Source organism: Apodemus sylvaticus, chromosome 5 (assembly GCF_947179515.1).
Source record: "Apodemus sylvaticus chromosome 5, mApoSyl1.1, whole genome shotgun sequence".
In the NCBI taxonomy this organism is placed as follows: Eukaryota; Metazoa; Chordata; class Mammalia; order Rodentia; family Muridae; genus Apodemus; species Apodemus sylvaticus.
In genome coordinates this window covers 96,012,376-96,038,803 of record NC_067476.1, presented here as the reverse complement: position 1 = coordinate 96,038,803, position 26,428 = coordinate 96,012,376, and the positions used below count along the sequence as shown (strand labels likewise).

The window sequence follows — 26,428 nt, the reverse complement described above, 5'->3', positions numbered from 1 at the left end:
TATCACTAATTATCATAAGCAGAACAGTACTGTGACTCTTCAGTTATAAATCCCAAGAAAATATATGCATATTTCCAGACCTTTTGATACAGAAAGGCTGAAATCTTGTGAGCACTTATGTATGAATTAAGAAAAGGTGTCCCCTGTAAGACTGCTGGATCCTGTTGTTTTTAATTCCTTGAAAATCGCCCATAATGTGATTTTCATAGTCCCTGTACCATTTTACATTCTCACAAACCATGCTCAAGGGTTCTAAAGAGCCCCTAACTTTGGCAACATTTTTTTTAAATTCTAGAGTGACTGTCCTAATGGGAGTGTTAGTATATCTCACCAGGGCCGTGAGTACTAATTATTAATGTTGAACATTTTAGTACACATGTTGACCATTACTGTGGTCTTTATTTACATAAAGTTATATCATTTCTTCACCTGCCTCTGCACTTGCCGAGAAATCCATAATCCATCATTGAATTTTTTTCCTAAGACCTCCAGATATGTTATTTCCTGGGGGGAATATTAGCAAGATAAACTAAATTTTATAGCAAGACATGAGTCAGGAGGCTAGCGGGTTGGCCCCGTGGTTAATAGCATTTGCTGTTCTTGCAGAGGACCTGGATCTATTTGCCACCATCTACACAGCAGCTCACAGCAGCCTGTAACTCTAGACCCAGGGGTCTGGTGCTGACGCCATTGTCGGGCCTCTGCAGGTGCCACATATGCACATGCTATTCTTATACACAGGCAGGGAAACCTCATGTATATAAAATAAAAATAAATAAATCTTTAAAAAAAAAGAGTTGAGACAAAGATAGTTCTGGTCTAGGTGGACATCAGAGTCTCAGGTCTTGATTCACTTCAGGTAGAGAGCCATTTCTGTTTGAGGATAAAAGTTGTATTGGAGACACACATAAAAGACTGTGAGATGGGCAAGGGCAGCATTTCTCAAGCTGTGGGTCGTGACCCCTTCGGGGTAGAACAACTCTCTTGCAGGGGTCACATATCACATATTCTACATATCAGAGAGTTACACCACAATTCCTAACAGTAGCAAAGTTAGAGTTATGAAGTAGCAGTGAAATGATGTTATGTTTGGAGGCCGCCATAACATGACAAACTGCACTACAGAGCCGCACTAAGAAGGTTGAGAACCAATGGTCTAGAGGGAGCTGCCTAGAGTCAGGGAGATCTAGAGACAGGAGATGAGGTGGGATGCGCAGGGATTCTCCTCCGGGAGAGCAGCTTTAATGCCTCCATGAGCTGAGGTAAGCAGGACAGCCAAATGGAGTGACCCTGGAAACAATTTAGCTGGTGGGCAGCGAACGGCGACTGAGGAGCATACATCTCCAGAGCTGGGTGACTAAGAATCATTAAAACCTTGACAGAGAGAGGGGAGAAGTTAAGTGGGGTACAATAAGCCTGGGTGCAGATACACAGGTTGAGGACAGATACGTTCACCAGACAGGCTGGGAGAAACATGAGCACTGAAGTTGTCTGCTTGACAGAATTAGACCTGGGGACAAGATGCTAGAAGTTTGGTTTTACCTTCATCATTCCTGCCCAGGAGCTATATGCTCTGCTTGCAGGGCTAATAACGGATGGGACTCCTCGCCACACTTTCTCTGGAGACTTTTGTCATTTTATCTCATTTGCTTTTAAAGAAAGAAAAAAGAAAGAACTAACAACAGCCTTCCTTTCGTCACAAAGTCAAGACTCTCTGTTCTTAGTTCAAAAGAAGGAATAAAGGAGAAAATTGTGTCTAGGAATGGTCTCATACACATGCTTAATTTTAATTTAAATATAGTCTAAGCAAAAAGAACGTTCTTATTTTGTTTCATTCTCAATTGTGGAGTCTCTAACTTGTTCCCAGATGCATTGTTGGCTGAATTTTTGTTATTAGGGTGGGTGTGGTTAATTCTAGCACTCAGAGGCAGGCAGGGTGAGTTCAAGTACAGCCTGGTCTACATAGTGAGTGAGTTTTGGGACAGCCTGGGATTTAAATAGTGAAACCTTGTCCCCCAAACAAGCCAACCAATAAAAATAAGTAGGCTGGAGCGCTAGCTCCGCAGTCAGGAGCGTTCACTGCTCTTACAGAGCATCCAGACTTGATTTCCATCACCAGTGTGGCAGCTCGCAACTGCTGTAACTGCAGTTATTGGGGATCTGACTCCTCTTCTGGCCTCTGTAGCCTCCTGCACACACGTGGCACATACAAACTCACACAGGCAAACATGTATGTGCATGAAAATATGAATAAATAGAAAAATAAGTCATTTTTCTTTAAAAAATAAAAAAGAATGACAGTGCTTTCAAGATTCCCTCAATGTTGTTCAGTATCTAAGCAACTCCTGACTGGATCTAGAGTTCAGAAAAGTCCACAACCAGGTCATGGGTCCATGAAAGGGTCTTTCTGAAGCTCAGTTCTATGGTAGATTGAGACTCAGCAGTCTAGTGTCTTTTGGATACTTCCTCTTCTAGAACTCTGAGGTAGGTACCCTTTGCCTTCACTCAGGGGTCTCAGATGCAGTGTTCCATTGGATGAAAAGCCATCCCTCCATATATAGCCACTATCCAATTTCCGAATGCTAGCAATAGTTAGAGTTGAAAACCCTGTGACATTTGTCCCAGTGCCGTTTCCTACCTGATCATAGTGTCGCAGGTAGTACTTCACAACATAGTCCACCAGACTCATCCCATTATCCTAGGTTTAAAGAGAAACTCAAATGACAGCTGTTCACATAAGACCCTGCATGCTTTTCAGTTGAGACCCGAGATCCCAGTTCTCCACACTTATAATTTATGAGACTGAGTCATATTTCTGTTACAGACTGATCAGATTTTCCTTCCTCCTAGTTTAATCCATTTTTTTAAAAAAAATGCCAGCTATAAAAATAAATGACACCACATCATCTTTTGTGGGAGGAAAAATAATAAAACAGGACAGGTAATCCAGGAGATCTCTGAGATAATGACAGAGACCAATGTACAAACAAAAACAAATAAGCAAGCGAACAAACAAAAAATCCACTGCCCAATATTTCCTGGCATGCTGCTAAGACAGGAGGGGCTGGAAAATACTGAAGGGAGCTGCATACTAGAGGAGAAAACCATCCCTCCCTTCCAACTTCTCAGAAAATGTGTGCTCTTAATGGCGTGAAAAAACAATCAGGAGCAGCTTAAAAGGGAAGCCAAGCCACTTTATGACCCTGGAAGGCCAGGGGGAGCAGGCCCTCCCACAAGGCAGCCTTTGTGTCCTGGTCACAGGGGGCTAATTCTAATTTGCCTGTGTATTTCCCTTCCCTGCCCCCCCCTTCCCCCATGGGACGCCCAGATATGGGCTGGTTGTTTCTAAAAAGGTGGCTCTGCAGGGGTGTGGAGCCAAATGATAATCAGGCTCAGAGAGTTGACAGGAGACCCCAGCCCCAATTGTTGGAGGCAAAAGAATAATTCAAATCCTAGGCTCAACAGTGTCTGCTGCTCCAGAATGAGTAAATTACAAGCAGCCAATATTAAATCCCAACAGACTCTAGTCTCTGCAGGATGACCGCTTCAGAATGCTGTTTTATCTTGTATCGCAGTAGTGGTTCAACACCTAATCACGTATGTTACAGCTAAAATAAAAAATGGATTTTATCACTGAACATGAGGTCTGATCTGAAAAACCTACCATTTTCAAGTCAAAAGAAAGGGCAGAAGGGAAAAACAAAACTACATGTTTTCAGATAAACAATTGTCACTAGAGGAAAGGTAAGATAAATGGGTCTCAGTCCGTAATATTTGGTTTTAAATTATAGGTTCAAAAGAAAACTAACCATAGCACATAGACAGTCAGTAAGAAAAGTCAATAAATACCCGGCTTTTGACGTCTTTGAGTTTGGGCAGAATTTCTAAACTATATCCATCTGCTTGTCCTCGCGTCCTGTTTCCTCCATTCATATAATTTCCAAAAGCCAGAATGAGAGCTAAGATATCCTTCACACTCTTCATGTGCAACAAGCCCTGCAATGGCGAACAGCACTTATTATGGCCTGAACAGCAAACCAGTCATATCTGCTCAACAGCTAACCCTCATTGAAGTAACCAAGTTACTTTACAGAGTTACGTGGCTTGTTGCTAGTTGTATCAACAGTTGGCAAGTACAAAATACATTTCACTACAGCAATATCTTGAAGGGGTGAGGGGGTGTGTCACAAACAGCCACAATCTCCTATTCATGCACCAAAGTTATAAGCAGGGTAAGATCTGATGATGATGAGGGCTGAATCTTTGTGTCTGTTTTTCACTATAGGCCATTTTAATCTTGAGAAAGCACTTATAGGTTAATAACAGATAACTTAGTTAACTTTTGATAACTTCTAAAGTTGAAAGAGGCCAAATATCTTTTCAGAATACCTTTTGGCACTGCAGACCTAAATACAAAAAGTATATTCAAATTGGGGTTAGATGCAGTAGCAAGAGTGGGTGTAGTCCTCAGAGATGAATTATGATAATGCACTTTAAGGTCAGAGGTTATATTCATTAAGTTTTTTCAAAATGTATCTCCTCTGGGAGTTTGCTTCATATTTATTAACTTTCACAACATTACACTGTTAAGAATTCTCTTTAGCTACTTATCTTATTCATTTTTTCTCTCCTATCTTTGCTTAAAGTGCAAACTTTCAAGCAGAAATTCTTTTTATATAATCAACTAGCATTATCTTCTTTTTAGTTACATGTATGCGTGTGTGAGGGGGCATGCACATGTGGGGTGCTTTGGGTATGTGCAAGCATGTGGAGGTCAGGGACAACTTGCAGGAACTGGTTCTTTCCTTCAACTCCAAAGATCCAACTCCCATCATCAGCCTTTGTAGCAGGTACCTTTACTTGCTGAGCTATATTGCCAGCCTAACTTTATCTTTGTTTATTTTAGGCTATAAATAATAATAATAATAATAATAATAATAAAGCTCAGAACCAGGTAGACTTCTTCCCTTCTCTTTCAGGGGTTATTAGTATGTGTGGACACAGAAACTCGTTATTACAATTACTTCAAGCCTCCAGAATCTTTTCATTTTATGATGTGCACAGATTTCAGAAGCTCATGTGCATGGGTTCCAAGTAAAATCTGTTTGTGATTTGAAGAGTTGAATAGAAATCAAAATTTACTGTTTTGCTTTTAGTTTTTGTGGCCAGTATAGACATGGTGAGATACTGACATTTTTTTTTTTTAAGAAGACATCTGTAAAACGCCTTACTTTCCCCTCTTCTGTCTCTTCTTCCGACCATATCCTTCCTCCCCTATCCTCCATAGACTTAAACAGGACAAACCCACTTAGACTAACACTCAGTGTAAAGAAAATCACCAATATTAGGTCTCCCTCACCTCCCATTTCCTCATTTCCTACCAGTAAGGGCAAATCAAACATTTAAACAGCAGACATACCTTGGAGGCTCTTGTGACAATTTCTACTTTTCGATGTAAGGATGTGATACCCTCAGAAAATATAGCCCTGAAGATTATGCACTGGGCACGCTCAGCAAAGTTAGGAATCTGGGCTAACTCATGCAAAAATCTGTAAAAATAAAACAAATCATCTTGCTTTACATAGTCATTAGAAAACTGTACGAATCTCCACTGGAGATCATAATTTTGGTCTTTCTTGGCCCATAGGAAGTGCTACTAGTAGGTGTGGCCTTGTTGGAGGAAGTGTGTCACTGTGTAGGCAGGCCTCGAGAGCTCTTAATGCTCAACCTTCACCCAGTGCAGCAGAGTCATTCTCCTGCATAATGATAAAGTGGCACCAGGAAGTAGAATTGATATGAATCTTGTGTTCAAGGAGATAAAGAGATGAAGGGAGTGTTGACCTGGGGCGAGATTCCACACAGCTAAACTTATTGTGTATGTGTTTACGGCAGAACAGGGATAGTTATACCATGTTAGGTATTATTATCTGGTTATTGCTTTCATTTGGACTTTTAATCTAGAATGAACTGTGATCCAGAAATGGAGGGCATACCTATGATCCAGATCTTGCAGCTGAAAGACACAGGCTTTGATCCAGATCTTGAGGCATGAAAAGCTTAGGTCCAGGCATGGTGGCATATGCCTTTAATCCCAGTAAACAGACAAGCAGATCTCTGAGTTCACGGTTAGCCTGGTACAGAGCAAGTTCCATAGAGAAACGCTAAGGTCCAGGTGTGCAAGACTACGCCTTTAATCACAGCATTCAGGAGATAGGCATACAGATCTCTGAATTTAAGGTCAGGCTACAGAGCCAGTTCTAGGACAGCCAAGCTAAGGCAGTGAAAGAGTTGTTAAACAAAAAGCTGGTGATGATCTAATAGAATGATGGAGCCATGCTACAGACCCAGTAAGTGGCAGAACTCAGCAGCTTTGGCTTTAGAGTGAAGAGTAGATGGAGTTACCGGGATAATTGATGCTGGTTAGTTTGAGTGAAGAAATTAATGATTAAGAAGAGATCAGCATCACTGAGTGAAATCTGGGAAGAGTTTTCTGAGAGCACAAAGAAGCTGTGTGACAGAGACAGCCAAGGCTGGACCTCAAACTGCAGCTGGACTTGGTCATATGTAAGAATCATCTAGGTGGTACTATTTTTGAAGGTATAAAGGGGTCATAAAGCACAGCTGAAGTTTGGCACTATGAGAGGCCAGGAAAGGCCATTGATGAAGGTGCAGCCTCAGTTGCAGTTGAAGGCTTAGGACTAAAGGGACCAAGCAAAGAAACTGAGGCTTGGCATCATGAAAGGAGCCTGTGAGAGGCTATTGGTAAAGCTTAGTTGTAGTGGAAGACCCCGGAGTGTTGGAAATCCCAGTGCCATGGAACACCAAGAACAGCAGTAGCAATGGAGTGGAGTCAACCAGAGCCCAGAGTGATACTGAGGGCAGAGATGGAGAAGTGACCCAAGCCCTTTGAAGGAGTCCAGAAGATCATGTGTGGATCCCAGACACTGGGAAGCTGTAAAGTTGAGGATGTCTTGGAGACCCCAAGATGCTAGAGATGCCAGTGCTATGGGATACCTGCTGAGGAATACTGCTAACAGGAAGTGGGACCAGCCCAAGAGAAAGAAGTTTGTTGTAGTCAACAAAGATGAAAGGAGTTGACGATCCAGAAGAGTGCTTTGACATCAGACATGGAGATACAGTTTATAGAGTTTGCTGATGGCTTTTGTTTTTGCTTTGGCTTTTAGTCCAGTATTTCCTCACTATGATGTTTTGGAGTGGTAATGTATATCCTGTGATATTTGAGGTATGTGATGTGATTTTTTTTTATTTTGATTTTATATGAGATTACAGTTAAATGTATGAATTTAAGATGAGACTTTCAACTTTGGAGTCTTAACATTGTATAGACTGTTATATACAATGGGATTTTTGAAGTTGGACTAAATGTATTTTGCATTATTCTATGTCTAAGTATGGCTTCCACAGATTCATTAAGTTTTAACAAGCCTATGGGGGCCAGGGAGTAGATTATAGTGGCTTAAATATTCTGGGCTCATGTGAAGTGCTACTAGTACATGTGGCCTTGTTGGAAGAAGTGTGTCACTGTGTAGGCAGGCTTTGAAAGCTCCTAATACTCAAGCTCTACCCAGTGCATGCCTTTGGATCAAGATATAGAACTCTCAGTTCCTTCTCCAGCATCATGTCTGCCTGGACTCTGCCATGCTTCCTGCCATGATGATCATGGACTGAACCTCGGAAGCTGTAAGCCAGCCCCAATTAAGTGCTTGTATTTATAACTGTTGTCTTGGTATTTCTTCACAACAGTAAAACACAAACTACGACAAGCTCCAAGAGTACAGGTCTCATTTCTGACTGTGAAGAAGCCTCTAGCTGGTGAGTTCATATGATAGTGAATAATGCAGATGAACAGAAAGTTTGTGCAAGTATCCTGAAAACATTACTTATCTCCTGCTATCGAAAGAAGAAGCTAAACCCAATGAAAAGCCCTGGTCTTTACTGCATGAGAAAAGGGCACAATCAACTCCTATTCATGCAGAATACTCCAGAAGTATATCTACATAGACAGAGTCTTCGTTGCCTAAAATGTCTGCAATCAAGTGATAGTTTTGAAGTGAATTGCTATTATTTTTCCTCAATTCCAACAGTCTATAATGGTCAATTTTCCCATATAGTACTGTAACTTTATGTCAATTTATCCACATAGGCATGGCTAAGAAATAAGTTAGTACTTAGAAGAAAGCAGATACCCACAAAGTTGACAACCTAAAATATTTAAATAGTATGCCAAATAGCTCTTAAGAGTCAGAATTGGTTACTGCTCTGCACACAGTAGCTCACTGTCTGAGTGACTGGCATTGGTGTCCTTTGCAAAATGAAGCTGGAAGAGCTACACACTTTTGAGGCCAACCAACAGAAGAAAGGATATAAACTAATATGAGCTGAAACAGTTGGCTATTAACTCAAAAAAGGGAGAGAATCCACTAATTGCCCTTAACTTCATTTTGTGGTTGAAATTATTATTTACTGATATTTCTGAAAGTCTTGGTCAATTTGCAATACCATCACTTTGAAATTTTGTACTCTCTCACCAAATATAGTCTTGTAGATAAAAGAATTTACTACTCTCTCTCTGTCAAAAGGAAAAGGGAAAGAGAAGGAGCAGCAGGAGGAGATGGGGCAGACAGACCTGGAGGAGCTAGAGAAAAAGGCAGTGGGGGAGGGGGCGCGTCCGGCTTTCTTCCTCTATTGGCAAAGTCATCATATGTAGTACAGAATAGCCTCTAATTCACCACTGCCCTGCCTCAGTATCCTCAATTGCAAGAATTATAAGGCTGTACCACCACCTTCTTCTTCACTCCTTTCTGCCCTCAATTTTGTTTTCTTGCTCTACATTCTCTTCCTTCTGCAGATTTTTTTTGTTGGGAGAGGTGATTTAGTAGGCATGTTGTTTTGTTTGAGACAAGTCTTACCTATAGCTTACTTATAGATTAGGCTGCCTCAAAATTTCAATACCCCTGTATCAGCTTCCCAAGTCCTGGGATTATAGTTGTAAAATACCAAGTCCTAATGAAAATGGGGATTTGATACATTTTTAAAATTATTATCAGCTGGTTTTACTTATCTCCTCCAACCAGTTCCTAGACATCACTTTCCCAGCCCCAGCCTTTTAAAATACTATGGAAATGAAGCATGGGGGGCTTGTAGTAGAACATTCTTTCTCCCTTGTCTTCAGGCTCAGTACCTGTAGACACAGTTATCATCATACTATAAAATATAGCATTGAATGAAATACAGAAGTACTGCAGAGACAGGAAGAAAGTAACTAGCCTTCCCTGGTAAATGTTGCCCTCATAAGTACAGTGCAGCATTGACCAACTGAGTCATTTATCATGAATGACATCAGAGCTGTCGCCAGTTTTCACAAATGGTGAGTTGCAAACATCTCTGGGGACTGGTAGCATTTGGTTCTGTGATAAATTTTGAAAAGATTTACTCCTTTGGATGATGAGTATTACTTGAGAAAATGCTCTGAATTTCTCCCCTCACAAAACGGGTCATGTCACCTCTTCATACCCCAAGTAGGACCTAGATCTGTGGACTAGGTAAATGCCCTGCTTAAAATGAATACACAAGTGAAGCAGCCATAGACAGCACATGTGAGCAGAGCGATACCTCAGTTCCCTCACTAGGACACAGAGGACAAGCAGGTAATGCTGGAGGACCAACAACTACTCGTCCCTCAGAGGAGCCATAGGATCCATTTGTGGAAACAAGACTAGAGGCTACTCAGGAAAGAAAAGATTAAAAACCTGTTAGTGTTGGGCCTTGCTCTGAGAAGGTTCTCATCCTCAAGCCCCAGGTCTCAGGAGTTGGGAGGAAATGGCAGATGGAGGGACTTGGCTTTTGTATAGTCTATCGCTGCTGCTGATGTCTAGTGCATTAGCCATGGTTACTCAGTTCTTGGGGTGTATGCCTTTACAGGTGCGTGGTAAGGCCTGAAAACAGGGTTTAGCTTAAACATGGTTCCTTTTGATACTACAAAAACCAAACCCATGATTACTGAAGTGTGTGAAAGATGTGATCAGTAATGACAGGCTTCGGGGAGTGATGTTGGCTGTCATTGAGCAGCCATTGAGTGAGTGCCGTGTCACTGTGCACGGCACGCCTGAGGACCAGAGAGGCAAACTGGACAGGCTGGACAATGTATATAAGGAAGATGGGTGAAAGTAAATGGAGTTTTGTATTCTGAAATGCACCTTTTTCCTTGAGCAAATGGAGGATTTTAGACAGAAAAGTAATACTTTCAAATTTTTATTTCATATAAATCACCTTAGTAGTGGCTTGGCTACCTGGAAACATTAGGCGATTTCAGGCTGAGAGAACTGGGAGTCACTACTGTGACCTTTTGGGGGGGGGGGAGGTAAGAGGACTGTGGAGGAGAACAAGTGGGTGAGAGGGATGTGAAGACCTGAGTGGTCAGTCTGTCCCTCATGATGCTGGAGAAGGCCAAGATGACTTGTGGGGTTTGGGCTTGCATTTGGAACTTTTAAAGATAAACACCAAAGAAGTAAAATTAGAAAAGAAAACAGATAATTTTATGCAACTCTTAGTACAAATATAAGTAGGCAAAGGCACCATATCTCTTTTCTCATTTGTCTGTCAAAGTAGCAAAAGGTAAGCTCATTGAAGAGGCTATGCAAGCCCAGTGTCCGGTATGCATCTGCCCCTTGCCCCCTTGTGCTGTATGTCCTACTCTGAAGTGCTGGGATAATAAGACACCCCCCCCCCCAGCCAGAGTCTAATGGCTAGTTGACCTTCATAATTATAAATATTCATGGACTAATTTCCCTTTGGGCTACTCTACAGTTACATTCCAGACTCTATAATAGAAAGGACAGAGGGAACACGAACGAGGGAACACGAACTATTCCTTCCTTATTTTATGTGGCTTATTTTTCCAGGAAGGACTACAGCCCAGCCTGTAACCATGAGAGAAGGCCGGTGGTTCACTTTGTATGGATTTACAGCCATAATGGCAACTCAGCTGACAGGGTTAGTGATGCCATGTGTTCCAGGCTTTGTAAAGAAACCAATCTGGTCTATCATCATTACTAAACCATGGGCAGTATGATCTATATGGTGTGTGTTCCACAGGGGCCATGTCCACTTTACAATGTAGCCTGTCCTCTAGGGAACAAACCAGTTCCCTATAGCTATAGACACCGTGGATGAGCCGAGGACGACGTGCACAGTCTCCTCACTGCAGACCATACAAGGCCAGCACCTTTCAGCCTTGTCAGTCAACAGGCTCATCAGTAGTGCCTCCATCCCTTCTCACCAACATCTCAAGGCAGGATATGAAGGGAGTCTAGGGGTATCCTGAGGGAGTGGCTCTCAGACAGCCAGGTCCCAGGCAGATGACACCTCTGTGAGAAATGGCTTTCTAAATCTGGCACTGGGGTGTAAGAGAGTTGATGAGGTGAGTGATGAGACCAGCGGCTCAGAGCTGTGATTTATAGGACTGGGCACTGCAGGGCTCTGCTCTTAAGAAACTGAAATGCTAAACTCCATGATTCATATTTTCCAGTATGTAAAACATGCTTACAGTCCACTCACTGGGAGTCAGTGGCAAATAAATCGTCAGAGAGCCAGACTCTGGCACAGATCAGACAAAAGCTGCCTTCAGAGAGGTGGAGAGCAAAGGTGATCGGTCTGGAGACCTCTGCCTCTCTCCATGCTAGTCCCTCGGGCCCAGTCTGCCACCTGAGCAGCCCCACATGACAGGCATCTCTGCCTTCAGGAATAGCTGTGAGGGTTCCTGGCGTCAGCACAATGGCCCTCCAAACTCTCAAGATGCTTATCTAGCTAGACCATCGAGGGGAGGGGTAGAGGAATGATAAGTGGTACACTAATTAGTTACCGCCATTATTCTATGTCCTGGCAATTAGTGCGGAGAAACAATGCTGGGAGGTTGTACCACAAAAGGCAGAAGAATGAATGCCTCTCCTGGAGACACACACTGTTCATCTCACACCAGTGGTCCCTTGTACTCCCATCCCATCAGCCTACGGCAGGTTTTCCTGAGTGGCTTGAATGCGGCTCAGTCAGAGCTCATAAACCAAACTCCACCTGCTATTTGTATTTGTGTGATTCAGGGTTTTCCCCACTTTGAATGGTTGTTAAAAAAACAAAACAAAACAGTACAGAGTATTTTTGGCATGTGAAATTCAAATCTTATTCAAATTCAAATTCTAAATAAAATGGATGGGGGTCCAGCTGTGTCCCTTTGCTTATATATTATTATCTGTGGTTGGTTTTGAGGCACCATGGTCCAGTGGCCGACTGGAGGAGCCATGCCAGATCCTTGGACCCACAAAGTATAACATATCATCTGGTCTTTCACAGGGAAAAGTTGCCAACTCCAGGCTTACAATTTCATCCCATAATCTGGCATAACTAACCCTACCTAAATGCTTGCTCTGCCCTAGCATCCACAGACTCTACCAGGGACCAGGTTAGTGTCTTCATATCCCACTATTAGTCAACATCTACTTTGAAGATTAGCGATGTAACAGGAGTGAACTCACAGTAAGTAAACATAGCTTCCAGAGGAGCAGCATCAGCTGGGGTGGAGGATGGTAATGCTGATGGCTAAGGTCAATGAGACAAAAGTGCACTGGAATCCCATCTGAAGCCATCTACACACAGTCTTAGGCTGTGAGGACCAGGTTTAGGAGACAAGGGTCTGGGCTCTAGCTTCATGTGAGAAGCTATCATCTCAAGGATCATAAGCTTTCATTGAGGCTTGACAGTACTGGGTGAACTTAGGATCTCTAACAAACTACCTCAACGGTCAGTCAAAGATATTCTCCTCTGGGTCTGGATGCCTATGAGAACTGAGGCATCAGAGAGGTCACAAACATTAGGCATAGAGGGTAAGAGAGAACCTTGCGTGCCTGTAGGGGTAGCCTGTTAACATTCTATTTTCTGTTTCCTCTTTGCAGTCTCCTCTCTCCTGGTCTAGAAGGCTTGAAAGAAACATGAAGCACTCAAAATAGCATCAGGCACAAGAGTTCCAAACCAGAGGCACATTTGCAGTCTTAGTCCCTAAATGTCTTGCTGGGGACTCCCAGGAACTCATCTGTGGCTTGCAGACCTCAAGGGCCTAGCGAACAAGTTCCTAAGGTATGCAGCAGAGGTCTGATATCTCAGTGTATGGGAGATGATGCTGTGAACCAGAACTAGCCACCCTAGAGAATACATGGAGAGAGTGGGCCACAGAGACTGGGGATGAGAAAGATGGAACCTAATCAGCAGGAGTGGAGACAGTTGTGGGAACACTGCCACACTCGGGGCTACATTTACTGAGCATGACATTTAAGAAAAGCAGTTGAAATTCAGTGACGCCGATATCTTTTTAATGCATCAGCAGAACTTGAGGCGGAGCAGTACTGCCTTCCTCCCTTCCTCAGTTGCCCTTTTAGCTAAAATGTTTAGTCTAGGAGGAATTAAGTCTCTAGAACAAGAGAGGGGAGGGGTGTGGGGTGAGAGCAGGGAGAGAAACAGGCTGCACCGGACAGGCCGGGTCTCAGCACCCTTCCTGGCAGTCGACTCATCCTGCTGGACGAAATAGAGCGCGGGAGGACACTGTTGTAACTCAGCTCTCCACGTCCGCCTGGGAGCCGTGCCATTCAGAGCCAAGAGCAGACAGCTGTAGCCTGGAGCTCTCCTTTCAGACTAACCAAAGGCAGTTCGAGTGTGCTTACTGTTCAGGTTTGTCCAGAAGTTTCAAGTCTTCTTCTTTGGATGTCTCATAGTACTTTCTTATTTTAGTCAGTTCATCCTCTTGGGCTCGCTGCATCGACAGGAGAAACAACATACACATACAGTCACAAAGTCAAGAGGATCAGCCTGAAAGCACAGGAATCCAGACGCGATCCTCCCCCACAGCACTGCCATCACCTGGGCCTCTCCCAGGCATAAGACAATCTACAGGTTGGACCCAGAAAATCCTTCCATGTCCTTCTGATACATGTTCAAGTTTGGCAATGGTCATAACAAGTGTGTGCATCTAGACACACAGGCCAAGGCCGCTGACAGCTATGTTTGAGTCTCCTTTGGGCAGCTGTGGGGCAAGCTGTCCTAACTTTCTTTTCCACAGAACAGTAGTCTTATCTAGCACTTCTGTGTCTCACACAGGCTTTGTACACTGTTATATGTAGTTGCCACCTTTCCTTTTCCTGAATTTTATTAAGTGTGCATTGTTTACATCAGTCATTTAGGAGTTCAAGTCACATTCTCCATGATCTGCTCAACATTTCCAATTGTGTACAGACTGCTTCTGATGCATCAGAGTGACCATAGTATGCATGTCACAGGGCCCCAGTTATCTGAGGATTGCTGTGGCTAGAGAATACAGTTCTACCTATGTTTCTACAGCCCTAGATTTAATGAACCAGAACAGTTGACAATCATGGGAATTCTGACTCTCCAGTATCATCTCTTCACAGGAGCTTATGGACTCCTCTGGTTGTTTCCACTTACAATTAAAAAAAAAAAAGACACCTAAAGACTTTGAATACTGCAGTGATGTTTCTTAAACATAATTCATCATGTCCCTAAACTCTGCAAATCAGCTTTGTGAGAGGGGCTCTAGACTCCATGAGAAGAACTCACAGGATACTTAGATCAAATTCTTGTTCAATAAAAAAAAAATCAAGTAGAGTTCCACTATATTCTACGTTGTGCTAAACAACAAAACGAAACAGGATAAGCCGTTTAAGCAACTGGCCTTACCAATATCACCAAGTGGGCAAAGACAGAGCTGGGCCTCAAAGTTAGGACTCTTTGATTTTAAAGGTAGAGCACACAGTTGACATCCAAGGCTGCGACCTGCATTTAATGTTATCAGCTCCTCTGGTAGGAGAGCAATCATCCAAGCGTCCATTCAGATCCCTATTCCTCAGAGCAAGACACTGGAGGGTGCCAGCATCAGAATCAAATAGGAAGCTTGTTTTCATTCACTTGGTCAGCAAGACCACATCGGCGGTCTCTGCCTTGAACCAGCCTGCCTTGCAGGTGTCTAAAGATCTACTAGGACAGACACTACAGTAGGAGTTAACATGCAAATCTACTTCTTGGTGCCTGAATCTCCTCCACACAGAAGCTCAAATCCTACCAAAGAACAGGAAAGGCTCTGTGATATCAAGAGTAGAAAAGAAAGACAGTGCTTCCAGCCCTGTATGTTGTTACACTCACATTTTCATATAAGGCTGCTAAGGTTTCCAGGTCAACCACGGAGTCATCCACGTTAAATATGGCTGTCAAAAAGAAAGAGGAAAAGGGGATAAAGGCTTTGATTTGATTCCAACACCAGTGTTCACCCCAAGCCCAGCTTTCCCCCAGCATAGCCCTGAACTTCTTATACAGGCTCTGCCTGACAGTCTGTGTTCCCCTTTCTCTCATACCCAGGGTGGCGGATGCTCATTTGAAAACAAACCCATAATGGTCCCTATAGCTGGCCTGAGCCTTGGCCCTGTGCTGTTTAATTCTTCAGGCTTTGAATCCTTTCTGCAGTTTAATTTAGGCTCCACAGGAGAAGTGCTTGTGCTTTTAAACTAAATCAGTTTGGAGGTTTGAAGCACAATTTTAAATCTTTCTTCCCGGCTGGTAATTGAAGAGATTTAGCACTTAATGCAGAAGAATTGACTCTTGCCCATTACCAGGAAGGGAAAGAGAAGGAAAAAAAAAAGACAATGTTGGCAAATTAAATGAATTCAGGCATGTGATTTCAGGCACCTTTCTGTGGCTACCACAAACATCTTGTTTGGATTAAAAAGACAAGAAAGAATAATCATTGAATCAACAGCAAATTAAGATCATAGAAACCTCCCAGGTGCCAGCACCAAAGTAAGTTTCTATTTCCATGTTTTTATTATGATTCTGCCTTTCGGTCTGTCATTTTGCTGTGAGCTATATACTGAGGATTTCATCTGTGGAGGTTCCTTCTCTGATACGTTCGGTTACACATGCAACAGATTTTTAAAGCCTTAATGGAATTGGCTATCAAAGTGTTTGAAATTAGCCGGGCCCACATCTTTAAATAATTATTCAAAACTAATAAGGTTTGTCCTCTCCCCCGTACCACCATTCCCTGGCTTTACATTGTGAAATTAACCAGCACGCTAGTAAATTTTCTCTGTGGCAGGCTAATTAATTTTATTAAACCAGCCAGTGATACTTAGAAAGCCTTAAACTTCTGCTCTCCAGCTCCTCTGGCCCTTATATTATACCACGTTTCTCCCAGAGTGTGCAAAGATCAAGGCAAAGGGCAGGTTGCTTCTGAATTTGTTTTGTTTTGTCTTTTGTTTTTTTTTTTCCTTTCCTCTGTCATTTAGAATCATAGGAACACATTAAAATTTTTGATAAAATTAGTTAGCTGTGGTAACAGCATGTCCCTTCATAGAACACCAGGAAGGATATTGAAAACTCCTTCATAGGCCGCTTTTTCTCTAATTTGCATGCTCATCCACAAGCTATTTCTAGACTTGTGGATGGGGACTGGGGACGATTCAGAGCCTACTAGCAAAGGACAAAACAACACTTCCAGAAAAGCCCGGGTGACCACTCCACCCCCACCACCACGTGATTTGAGGGAAGTGTAAGAGAACTTGGCCTCTCAGGACTGCATTGTTGGTCTGATGGATGCATGACACATTTCTGAATGGTTGTTGTTTCTAAACACAAACAAACAAACAAAAAAATTCCCAAGAACAATGTTTCTTTTGTGAGAACCTCAATATTCTGTTTTTTTTAAGAAAATAACTAATATAAATGAGTAAGAAAAGGCACAAATATAAAGGAGGTTTTTAAAAGGAATGTTTGCTTAAAAGAATCATATACATCCTGAGGGCTGTATCCCAGCTTAGAGAACATGAATCAAACAATCTCTGTCACCAAGAAAGAGAAGGAGCTGAGGTCTTCCACAGTCTTCCACACTGAGTAAGTGCTTGGCTTTATACAGTCACATGGTTGATTTTAAAGAGAAACAAGGCTTGATGGTTTGTACTACTGTGTACCAGGCAGCAAAAAGAAAATACAAAGTAACGATGGGCCTAGAAACAGCCTGAGTTGGGAGAAGCTTATTCACCCGTTCATCCTCCCAGGCACCAAATAATTATTTGATCTCATGATATTAATGTCTCAGATTAAGGGACAGAGCATACATAACTGCGGAACTTCAGGTGGTAATAAGCTTTGAGAGAAGTAACCTGGGCTGGGGTTATAGGTCAGCGATGGAGCAGTTGCCTAGAATGCACAGGTTCCTGGATTTGATCCTTAGCAACCAAAAGGACAGGAAAGCCACAACAACAAAGAATAAAGCAGGCCAAGATGTGCAACAGGAGATCACGTGATCAAGAAAGGCTCCTTGAGGGAGGTGACAGTTAAGCTCTTAAAGAGGTCCACTTTGTCACTATCTTGGCAGAAAAACATTCCTGGGAGAGAGAACTGCAAAAGCAAGATTCTTTTGTGGGGGTGTAGGTGGGCAGTGGGTTCTGAAGACCAAAATGACTCCCATGAACAGAGCAAACCTTTTTCATTTCGAGAGTCAAGTGGTAGGTAGGTTGTTGGGACTTGAGGTTATTTGTAAAGCAGACCTGATATCTTTTACTCCTAACTGAAAGAAAAAATACACACACACACACATATATTGGTTGCCACAGCACAAAAAGTATAAGCTCATGACAGAACCTAAGGATGGCCTATAATGAATATGACTTCAAATATACAAGCTTGCCTTATACAAATATACAAATGCACAAAAATACAAATATACAAAATCAAATATACAAATGCTTTATCTCCTAATGCCACTAAGAAGTAGAGAAGACTGGAACTACCAGAAATTCATACTGTAATTCCAATTTCCAATAACTCTTCAGTTTCAGATAGTCTTTCCTATGAGACCCTCTTGGTCCTTCCTATAAGAATCCAACAAAGGCATAACTCAGGAAGCTTCATCAACACGGCAAGTACAGGCTCAGATATCTCAGTTTACTAAAGAATGAACTTGACAGGTGCTGTTCCCACCACTCCACTCCATTTTCACTCTTCACAAACATTTTAATAAGAAATGTCACTTTAGGGGGAAAGTGACAGTTAAAGTTAACTGGTACGTTACTTAAGGAAGGTGCCTAAACTACCCATTTGGTGATCATCATTAAATAAGCCAAACTGTTCCCAGGCAAAGTCAATTTCTAGATTTACAAAGTGCCAGGTAACATAAATTGGAAAAATGTGAAAACTGACAGGGTGTAAGACAGTGAAGGGAAGTGGTATATACGGGCCCACAGAATGTTCTAGAAAGTATACAGACTTGAAAATAATTAAAGAGACCGAGGTGATGGTTCTGCAGGTGGCTGAGGATGAGGACTTGTAGAACTTAAGAGTCATATGAAAGGAGTTTGTATGAGCTTTACATCAAGTGCACTTGATAAGCATCAGAGATGCTAGGCAGTTTTGCACTGAGGTGTGTACTAGACAGACCCAAATTTGGGCAGTTTGGCACCTAATGCAGTGGCTAAGGTGTGAAAAATCTACATGATGTGGACAGAAAGACCTGGGAATATGGCAGCTCTCAGGAGCAGTCTTTGGTCCTATCCCTGACAAGCTCAGGAGACTCAAGGAACTGGGAGATAAAGCCATTCTGAAGCTTCAGTAAACCAGGTCGAGGGAGAAGCCCCATGCCACCCGAACAGAAGCACACAGAGAACAGACCTTTCTCCCTCGGTACAAGGAGGAATGGAACAGAGGAAAGAGAAGGCTAAAGGAGAAACAAAACAAAACATATGGAGGTCAGATACGGACCCAAACATTAAAGTATACGGATCCAAACATTAAAATATAATTCAAAGAAAGAGGAAGCAGTTTCAAGAGAACTAGTTAATCCTGCAGTCTTCAGGACATTAAATTACTTCTATTTTTTTCCTTCCTATAACAAGTTCATGGAAGGTTAGGCTGAGCCACAGGACTAAGACGTAAAAGTCCCAGGTCTCTGAAGAGATCTGTTATACTTGGACATAATTCAGTTTCCTATTCACCAAATGTAGTCTAGGTATTGGAGGTGGTGGCAGGATCCATATGTCTGATATGCCTTAGAATATGGACATAAATAAACAACCCATCAGGTCAGTCCTGTAAGCATTTGTATTCAACGTTGAAACCATTACATAGACCTATTTAATTAGTTAACTGCTGACCAGAGTCTTTGATTAAAACATTTGTGGAGTTCCCTTGGATCCGATTGCTTCTTCCGTTTTGTACTAGAAAATATGCTTTCTTGACTGAAGATGTAGGTCAATGGTAAAGGGCTAGTGCACACAAGGCCATGGGGTCAATTGTCAGTATAACGAAACAGCAAGCAAACAAACTCATCTCTCTCTTTTTCTCTCTGTCACTCCTATCACCCCACACATAGATGTCCAACTTTCAACTTCTAAACCAAATCAACCAATGACTGCTCAAATGTTTCTCTAGAAAGCCACAAAACTTTCCTACAGTAATTCTAGCTTTGGTTCCATCTGCAAAGGGCTCATTATTCCGACACTCCTGCAGACGGTGTCAGAAAGGTGAAGTGTCAAATCCACAAAGGGGAGACCCCAGCCGGTCTTTGCTACTGCAATATCAATCATTGCTGGTGGGTTTTACTTTTATCTCCCTCCCTCCTTGGTTGTTCCCGCCTCACACTGTCAGTTCAGTTCGAATATTTCACCTACACCTCACAATATGTCAAAAGGAAGGAGACACACGCTGTGAAAAGCCGGGAATTTTATTGGGTTCCTTTACCTTTAAAAATCTGTTACTTGGTCAAGTCTGGTTTCTGGGCTTCTTTTTTTCGCAGGGAAATTGAGGCAAACATTTTTATGTGATCCTCTGGTGCCTGCTCTGTACTCCAAGGATTATATACACAAGGATCATTAGAGTACTGTTTCACCCATTAGGATATAATAACCGTCAGCAGGGACAAAAAGCAGACCGGTATCACAAATTCAAACTAACAGGCGCACATAAAAACTATGCGACTACTTGAGGCACATGTGAAGGTCAGGGTCTTACACAACAGGCAAATGCTCTCACGGGTTCTCCTGTCCCACAAGCAGGAAGAACCTACGGGAGTTCTTTCATCCCTTCAGCTCTTTCCCACTCAGAACAGAACTCTATCGCTGAGTGTACCATGTCCAAATGGATAGAGTGCATGCTATTTGAAAGATGTGTAACTAGAAAACCAAGTAAAACATGAAAAGTGACTTGTCACAGATATTTGTTCCTTGGTTTTCTTTTGGTGGTGCTAGAATTAAACCCAGGACTTTGCTCATGCTTAGAACTACTCACTATTGAGATGTATTCTCAGCTCGGGAGATGGTCACTTTACCTGAAGGATCATCTCCAGGCAAGAGCCTTTGTTAGAGAACAGCCAAAGAAAGTCTGGTTATCAGGAGTACGGTTGCTTCTAGCAGACAGGTTAGCACTGGCACCCAGGTTCCCAGGGCTGGGTAGGACAGGGTAATTTTTATGCAGTCCAGTTTATGCCTTTGTATTTCCTTAAGTAGCTGACAGGATCGCCTTGTACAGAGTAACTTGCAACCAGCACTAATGATCTTTTATCAGCTGGGGAAAGACAGCCGGCTACAGTCAGTTGACTCTGTTAGTGAACCTTATTTTGCTGACAATGTTAAACTGCTGAGAAGCAGATCTAAAACTTAGTTGTTTTGCTCAAATTGCTCCATTTCTTTTTAAAGGATCAACAACAGTCACTGGTTAGTAAAAGAGAAAAGAGAAAGAAAAGATAATTAGAAGAATTTGGATTTTAAAAACTCTGCCTCTCTAAGAAATTGCAAAAAACAAAAAAAACAAACAAACAAAACACAAAAAAAAACTTTACCCTCTCAGGCTCAATCAAGAAGAAAGGAGGTGTGATGGGATTCAGGGGAGGGCGATGGTGGATTCTAAATGCTGGTGTGTGTGTGTATGTGTGTGTGTGTGTGTGTGTGTGTGTGTGTGTGAGAGAGAGAGAGAGAGAGAGAGAGAGAGAGAGAGAGAGAGAGAGAGAGAGAATTCTCACTGCTTTGGCTCCCAACAATGGAGGCCAGCACTCTTGAGGGAGCTGGAGCTAGGAGTCCACACGGTGAGAGGAAGGGACAGGGCAGGCAGAGAGGAGTGTGGAGGCACAGTGTGGAAGAACCAGTCTGAGGGGAGACCTCCTGCCCCTACTGCCTCTTTTTTTCACAGTAGCAAAATTCCTCTAGGGGGCATTCCTCACGCTGCTATGACACCCCACCCCACACTCCACCTCCCAGTCACTGCATCTCTCCTCCTCTGGGCACCCAGAGTCACACAAACCCTTACTAATATCCAAGTGAGATGTTCCAGGGCCCCCACTAAAAAGCAGCTTAAAGAAAACTCAGCCCACTGCATCAGAGGGTAAGGATGGGATCAACAGGGCGGACTTTCCTGAGGTAGCAGTTAGTGTTTGCTTCAAGCTTCCTCTCCCCTTCAACACTGCTCAAAGCATTCCACATGGAACAGTATAAAGAAGGCGATGCTGCTGCTTGGATTGTATGAATGGTAAAAGTGAGGTAAGGAATCGCTCTGCATGATTTCTCAAGGTCAGCGGTGCAGTCGTCCACTTTCCTCTGGTGGAGGAGGGATTTACTGGGCCTTCCACTACATCTTTACTACATCTTCCACTCTATATAGGTACAACCTTTACCATCAGAAAATATATTTTAACAAGAAATAGCGAAATCTAAAAACAACCTAAACCTCCCCGAGATAATGAACCATCAACTAGCAGGCAAAAGTCTACAGAGAAACCTTGATTTCTGAATGCCACCATGTGCCTTTTACACAAATAATTAGTCTATGAGGGGAATCTCACATGGCCTTTGTTATGAAAATTCATGTATAACATTACTAATACCCATATTTGCTAATATTTTATTATCTCCAGTGTTAATGCTAGTATGCAATTTCAGTTTATCTAATACAATGACCTAACTTCAGTCTTTCCATGGCTGAAGCAATTCTAAAGAACTAGTATGCCAACAGAGTTATGTAACACAGAATTTCTGGGAAGAAAGAAATAAAGATTTGAGAATGCCTTATTTTAAACAAAATCTATACAAGTCACTGGAAAGTTTTTCTTTTCTGCCAAAACTCAATAAAATGGAAGGAAAAACACATTGAAAACTGAAGAACCACGAAGTTCCCTTAATCCATAAAGAATAAGAAATATCAAGGGAATGTAATTTCCAGTCTTCACTGAACTTTGGATTGCCTGTCAAGGCTTCTTGTTAGTTGATGAAGACCTTAATTTAGTCCCTGATGGGATGAGAGGCAGGTGTGAAAGACACAGTAAATACGGGCTGTCTGGAAAGGAGTGGAAATGGCCACAGAGGAGACCTTTAGCTCATATATCCCAAAACCTCAAAAATCATTCAATCTTATAGGAGACCCCCCCCCAACTCTCCTCTAAGTCCAGGCATGTACTATGCCCCAAGATACCATCGTGTAGCTACAATTAAAATTGTCCATGGTTCAAACCTCAAAGACAGGCAGAGTGCAGAATTCACAACGCCTCCTGGCCTCCATCCCCTGTTCTCCGGAGGGCAGTGGGATAAGGACCAGTTTGGGTTAAGCTGCTTCTGTTCCTCCATTCGTTCTGCTTTTTTGAACCAAATTACATTCCAGGCAGATTGGATGCTCTTGGTGGATTGCCTGAAGGGAAGTGTAAGGAGGGACCAGCCTCTGCTTTCTGACTCCATCCTGCTATTGAAGGAATGTAGAAAGGCTTACAGAGAGGTGAGGGGAGCCCCGCGGCTTGAGGGGTCTTAGACTCAGTAGGGGGAAAGAAAATGTGGTAAAGAAAAGAAAGGGAAGCATTGGAAAGACCTTTCCCCCCCTAATTTTCTAAATCAGCCTCTATCAGTTCTAAAGAACTGACTGACACTGGCCTCGTCATTGGGATGGCACGCCAGCGGATCAGTCACAGGGCACTTTTGGTGGGTAAGCTCCCTCAGGATGTGTCCATTTCGTATTCTTTGCTTTCAATATGTGGTGGTTTGCAATGGAGAGAACAACTTACATGCAGTTCCTTTAACTTTAAGGTGGATATCTAATTAAACTAAATTAAACATCACAACGTAAACAAGTTAGATTTGAGATTTCTTCAGAGAAACCCTACATAGAAAGTAAGCGATAAGAAAAAGGTAGAGACTTTGTCTCACAGAGTAGACGCGACGATCTGAGGGTATTTGCCAAGGAGCTCTGTCCCATAAACCTTCACAAGTTTCCACCTTTTCAGCATTTTTATATCCAAAAAAAAAAAAAAAAAAATCCAAAGCCATCAAAATTAGCAAGACATTTAAAACCATGTGCCTCTCCTTTAAATTTTGGACCTTCTGTGTTTCAGTGTGGATGTTAGTTCTTCTGTGCACATGTGCAGTGTGTATATGAGAGAGCATGCCTCATCACGTGTCTCTAGAACTGCAGACTGGTGAGCATTCTCTGTAAGGATACTGTGGAGACTAAAAATCTTTCAAGTAGGGCTTCTTAGACTAACGTGGAATTTTTCTTAGGAGAGTCTTTAAAAAATCTACAGTGCATTCCCAGTGCCTTATCAAATTCATTTTTGTTAACTCCCAAGAGCATTGCAATGTTTCTGGAACTAACTGGTGCAAAACAACAAAGACCAGTGGTTGAGGACTCTGGGATCTAGGTTCCAGCCTCTAAGTCTTCCTAAGCTGGCCTTCCTTTCTCGAATTGAGCCTCTGACATAGACCATAGGACGCAATGCAGCTGAACTCTCTGACCAGACCAGCAGGAACTCAAATGAAAAAAAAAATTTGTATTTTGATGTCAGATTAAATATTATAAATATAAGTTCTGGGTGTGCGGGAAATTCCAAATGCATGCCAGGAGGTTTCTGGCACCTAATCTGTTGCAAGGCATATGGAAGTTTGTATCAAGAATAGTCAACAGCAATTTTCCATCTCCCCTGGGATGAGAATAAGAGGAAATTACTAACATGGAATGAAAACACTAATTTGCAATCATGAAGCCAGTCACTGTGTCCACACATGCCAAATGCTTCTAAATATAAGTCATTCAATCCCATGACGGAAAGCCAGAACAAAGTAAATCACTGACTTGGCATATCGTGGGTAAAACCTAGGCTTTGTGAAACCTCTGTTGGTCTTTTAAAACTGTTTCATCCAAACTGGGAGGTGGTGGTGCCACCTTTGATCCCAGCACTCGAGAGGCAGAGGCAGGCAGTTCTCTGAGTTTGAGACCAGCCTGGTAAACAGAGCAACTTCTAGGACAGCCAGAGTTACACAGAGAAGCTCTATCTTGAAAAAAATTACAAAAAGTATTTCCTCCATAATCCCTCCTATGTTCTAGGCTTCAGGAAGCATACAACGTTGAGAAGATTAAACCCCAGAGTTACCTTTTGAAGGGCGCTGTGTCTATAGCCTAGCCTCACTCACAGACCACCATGGTCGAGTTTTCAGTGTTCCACAGACACTAGTTTATACAGCTCCAGTTAAGGGACATTCAAATTCCCTAAAACAGAATTTATATTCTCTTCGATGTTGCTTTTGCTGCTAGACCCCTGGCTGGCCTCCCCCAACCCCCTGCCTTTGTTGTTGTAGTTTTTGTTTATTTGGATTTTACTGCTTAAGGTGCAGCCCAAATTTTGTTGCCATTCCTCCTATAGTTGCTGTTAGTATCTGTAACCATTCTCTCTAAATACCCCTTGTCTGTGTCTTCCCTTTACATTAATGTATGCCAGCCTTGGTGCTGACCTTCATCATTTATCATCTAAGCCCATACAATCTCTAATACATCTATCCACTGATATTAGTTACTTTTCTTCTAATTATGACCAAATACCCAACAGAGACAGAGAAGGAAGGATTTGGATCAGGGTTTCAGATTTACATCCACTCAGAATATAAGCTCCAAGAAGGAGAGTCCCCACAGATGTGAACCCTAGAAGCTCCTGCTGGTGTCTGATATGCACACGGTGAGCATCAAGAGCTTGTCTGATGAAATGAATACATGAAAATAGAGCTGAAGATGGTGTGATAGCTGTGCCTGCCATCCTGATCGGATTAGGAAACACCTGGGGTATGAGGTATCCTTCTGGACAAGTCCATGATAACATCTGCAGAGACACAGACCATGCAGAGGGAGCAGGCAGCTCACAAGGGCTCTGATTTATCACTTAGTTCGTTGAAGCCATGTTTGAGGTGATAGTTAAGTACAAATCCACAGTAAAGATCAGGGGCTGACTGTACAGACTGGGAGGAACACATTTCTGAAAGAGGTGTGCACGGTACACGCTAAATGTAAAAGTAAATGTAGCTTGTATTTCCTCAAAGTGATAAGATGAGAGGTATACCCAAGCTTTACAAATATATGACTTGGGCTGAACTCAGAGCATTTCTAACTGACTATCCCTAGGCCTAGAAGCTTTTAGCCTCTGTACAGCCTAATCTTCTGTAAGCCCAGACTATGAAGGCTTCAGCTTCCAGCCTCTGTCTGCTAACTTAGGCCTAGGATGTTTCAGCCCCCAAGACTTACTGCTGAATAAACTTGCCCTTTCAGGCTCTTTCTGAACTCTGGCAGGCTGGTTCAACTCAGCTCTTCCTCCTCACCAAGCTGAATGATTCAAATCAGCTTCTCAGTTTTTGTCTAAATTGTTCTGCTTGGAAAGACTGCCTCTAAAATGAACTGCTCTCAACTAAACAGGATTGAATTCCATTGAATTCTCTCTCCCTCACAGCACAGTATCTTCTCTTTCCTGTTTGTTCTCATGAGATTTGTGTGTATCCTATCTCTGACTCATTCTATCAGATCTTTCTCTGATTCATCACTTTGTCTGTCCTTCAATTAGATGTCATTGTTTGGGATTAAAGGTGTGCACTGATGTCAGTATTCCAGCCAGCTGGATTAAAGGTGTGTGGCATGTCAGCATTCTAGCTGGATCATTATCTTTGGATTGTGATTCCTTGCCAGAGCAGCCATGTTGCTGAACTAAAATTCCTCTACACTAAATGTGCAGGACACTCAAAGATACAAAGGCAGTTCCTTACGGAATCAAGGAAGGCCATGGTGGCTAGTTAGAAGAAATGCAGAGAATGTTTGGCAGGAGTATGCATGACATCAGAGTTTCAAGATACCGTAGTACTCAAGCTCAGATCATGGCGGCACTCTGAACCTCAGATTTCTACTGTTTCTGATCTAATAGCATGCAGATCCCTTGTGATAATATTGGTGGCCCCTCCTGGTTGCATGCTGCTCACGATTTGAGTCTTAGATTCTGAAACAAGTTCCATTTGATTGCTGCCCATACCCTCCAGTTGTGGCCCTCGTTTCACTTGTCACCTCATTATTTTTCTTCCCT

The 26,428-nt window shown here is 42.5% G+C and overlaps 1 protein-coding gene across 1 annotated transcript in view; it reads right to left on the bottom strand.

The window, feature by feature from the left end:
• LOC127685716 (formin-1-like) overlaps window positions 1-26,428 on the bottom strand; it is a 248,884-nt gene that overhangs the window by 116,657 nt on the left and 105,799 nt on the right. Inside the window, exons 7-11 of the mRNA XM_052183177.1 lie at window positions 15,220-15,281; window positions 13,728-13,816; window positions 5,420-5,549; window positions 3,850-3,996; window positions 2,639-2,698 (exon numbers count right to left, since the gene is read on the bottom strand). Coding sequence (XP_052039137.1) covers window positions 2,639-2,698; window positions 3,850-3,996; window positions 5,420-5,549; window positions 13,728-13,816; window positions 15,220-15,281 — 488 coding nt within the window. The remainder of the gene's footprint in view (window positions 1-2,638; window positions 2,699-3,849; window positions 3,997-5,419; window positions 5,550-13,727; window positions 13,817-15,219; window positions 15,282-26,428) is intronic.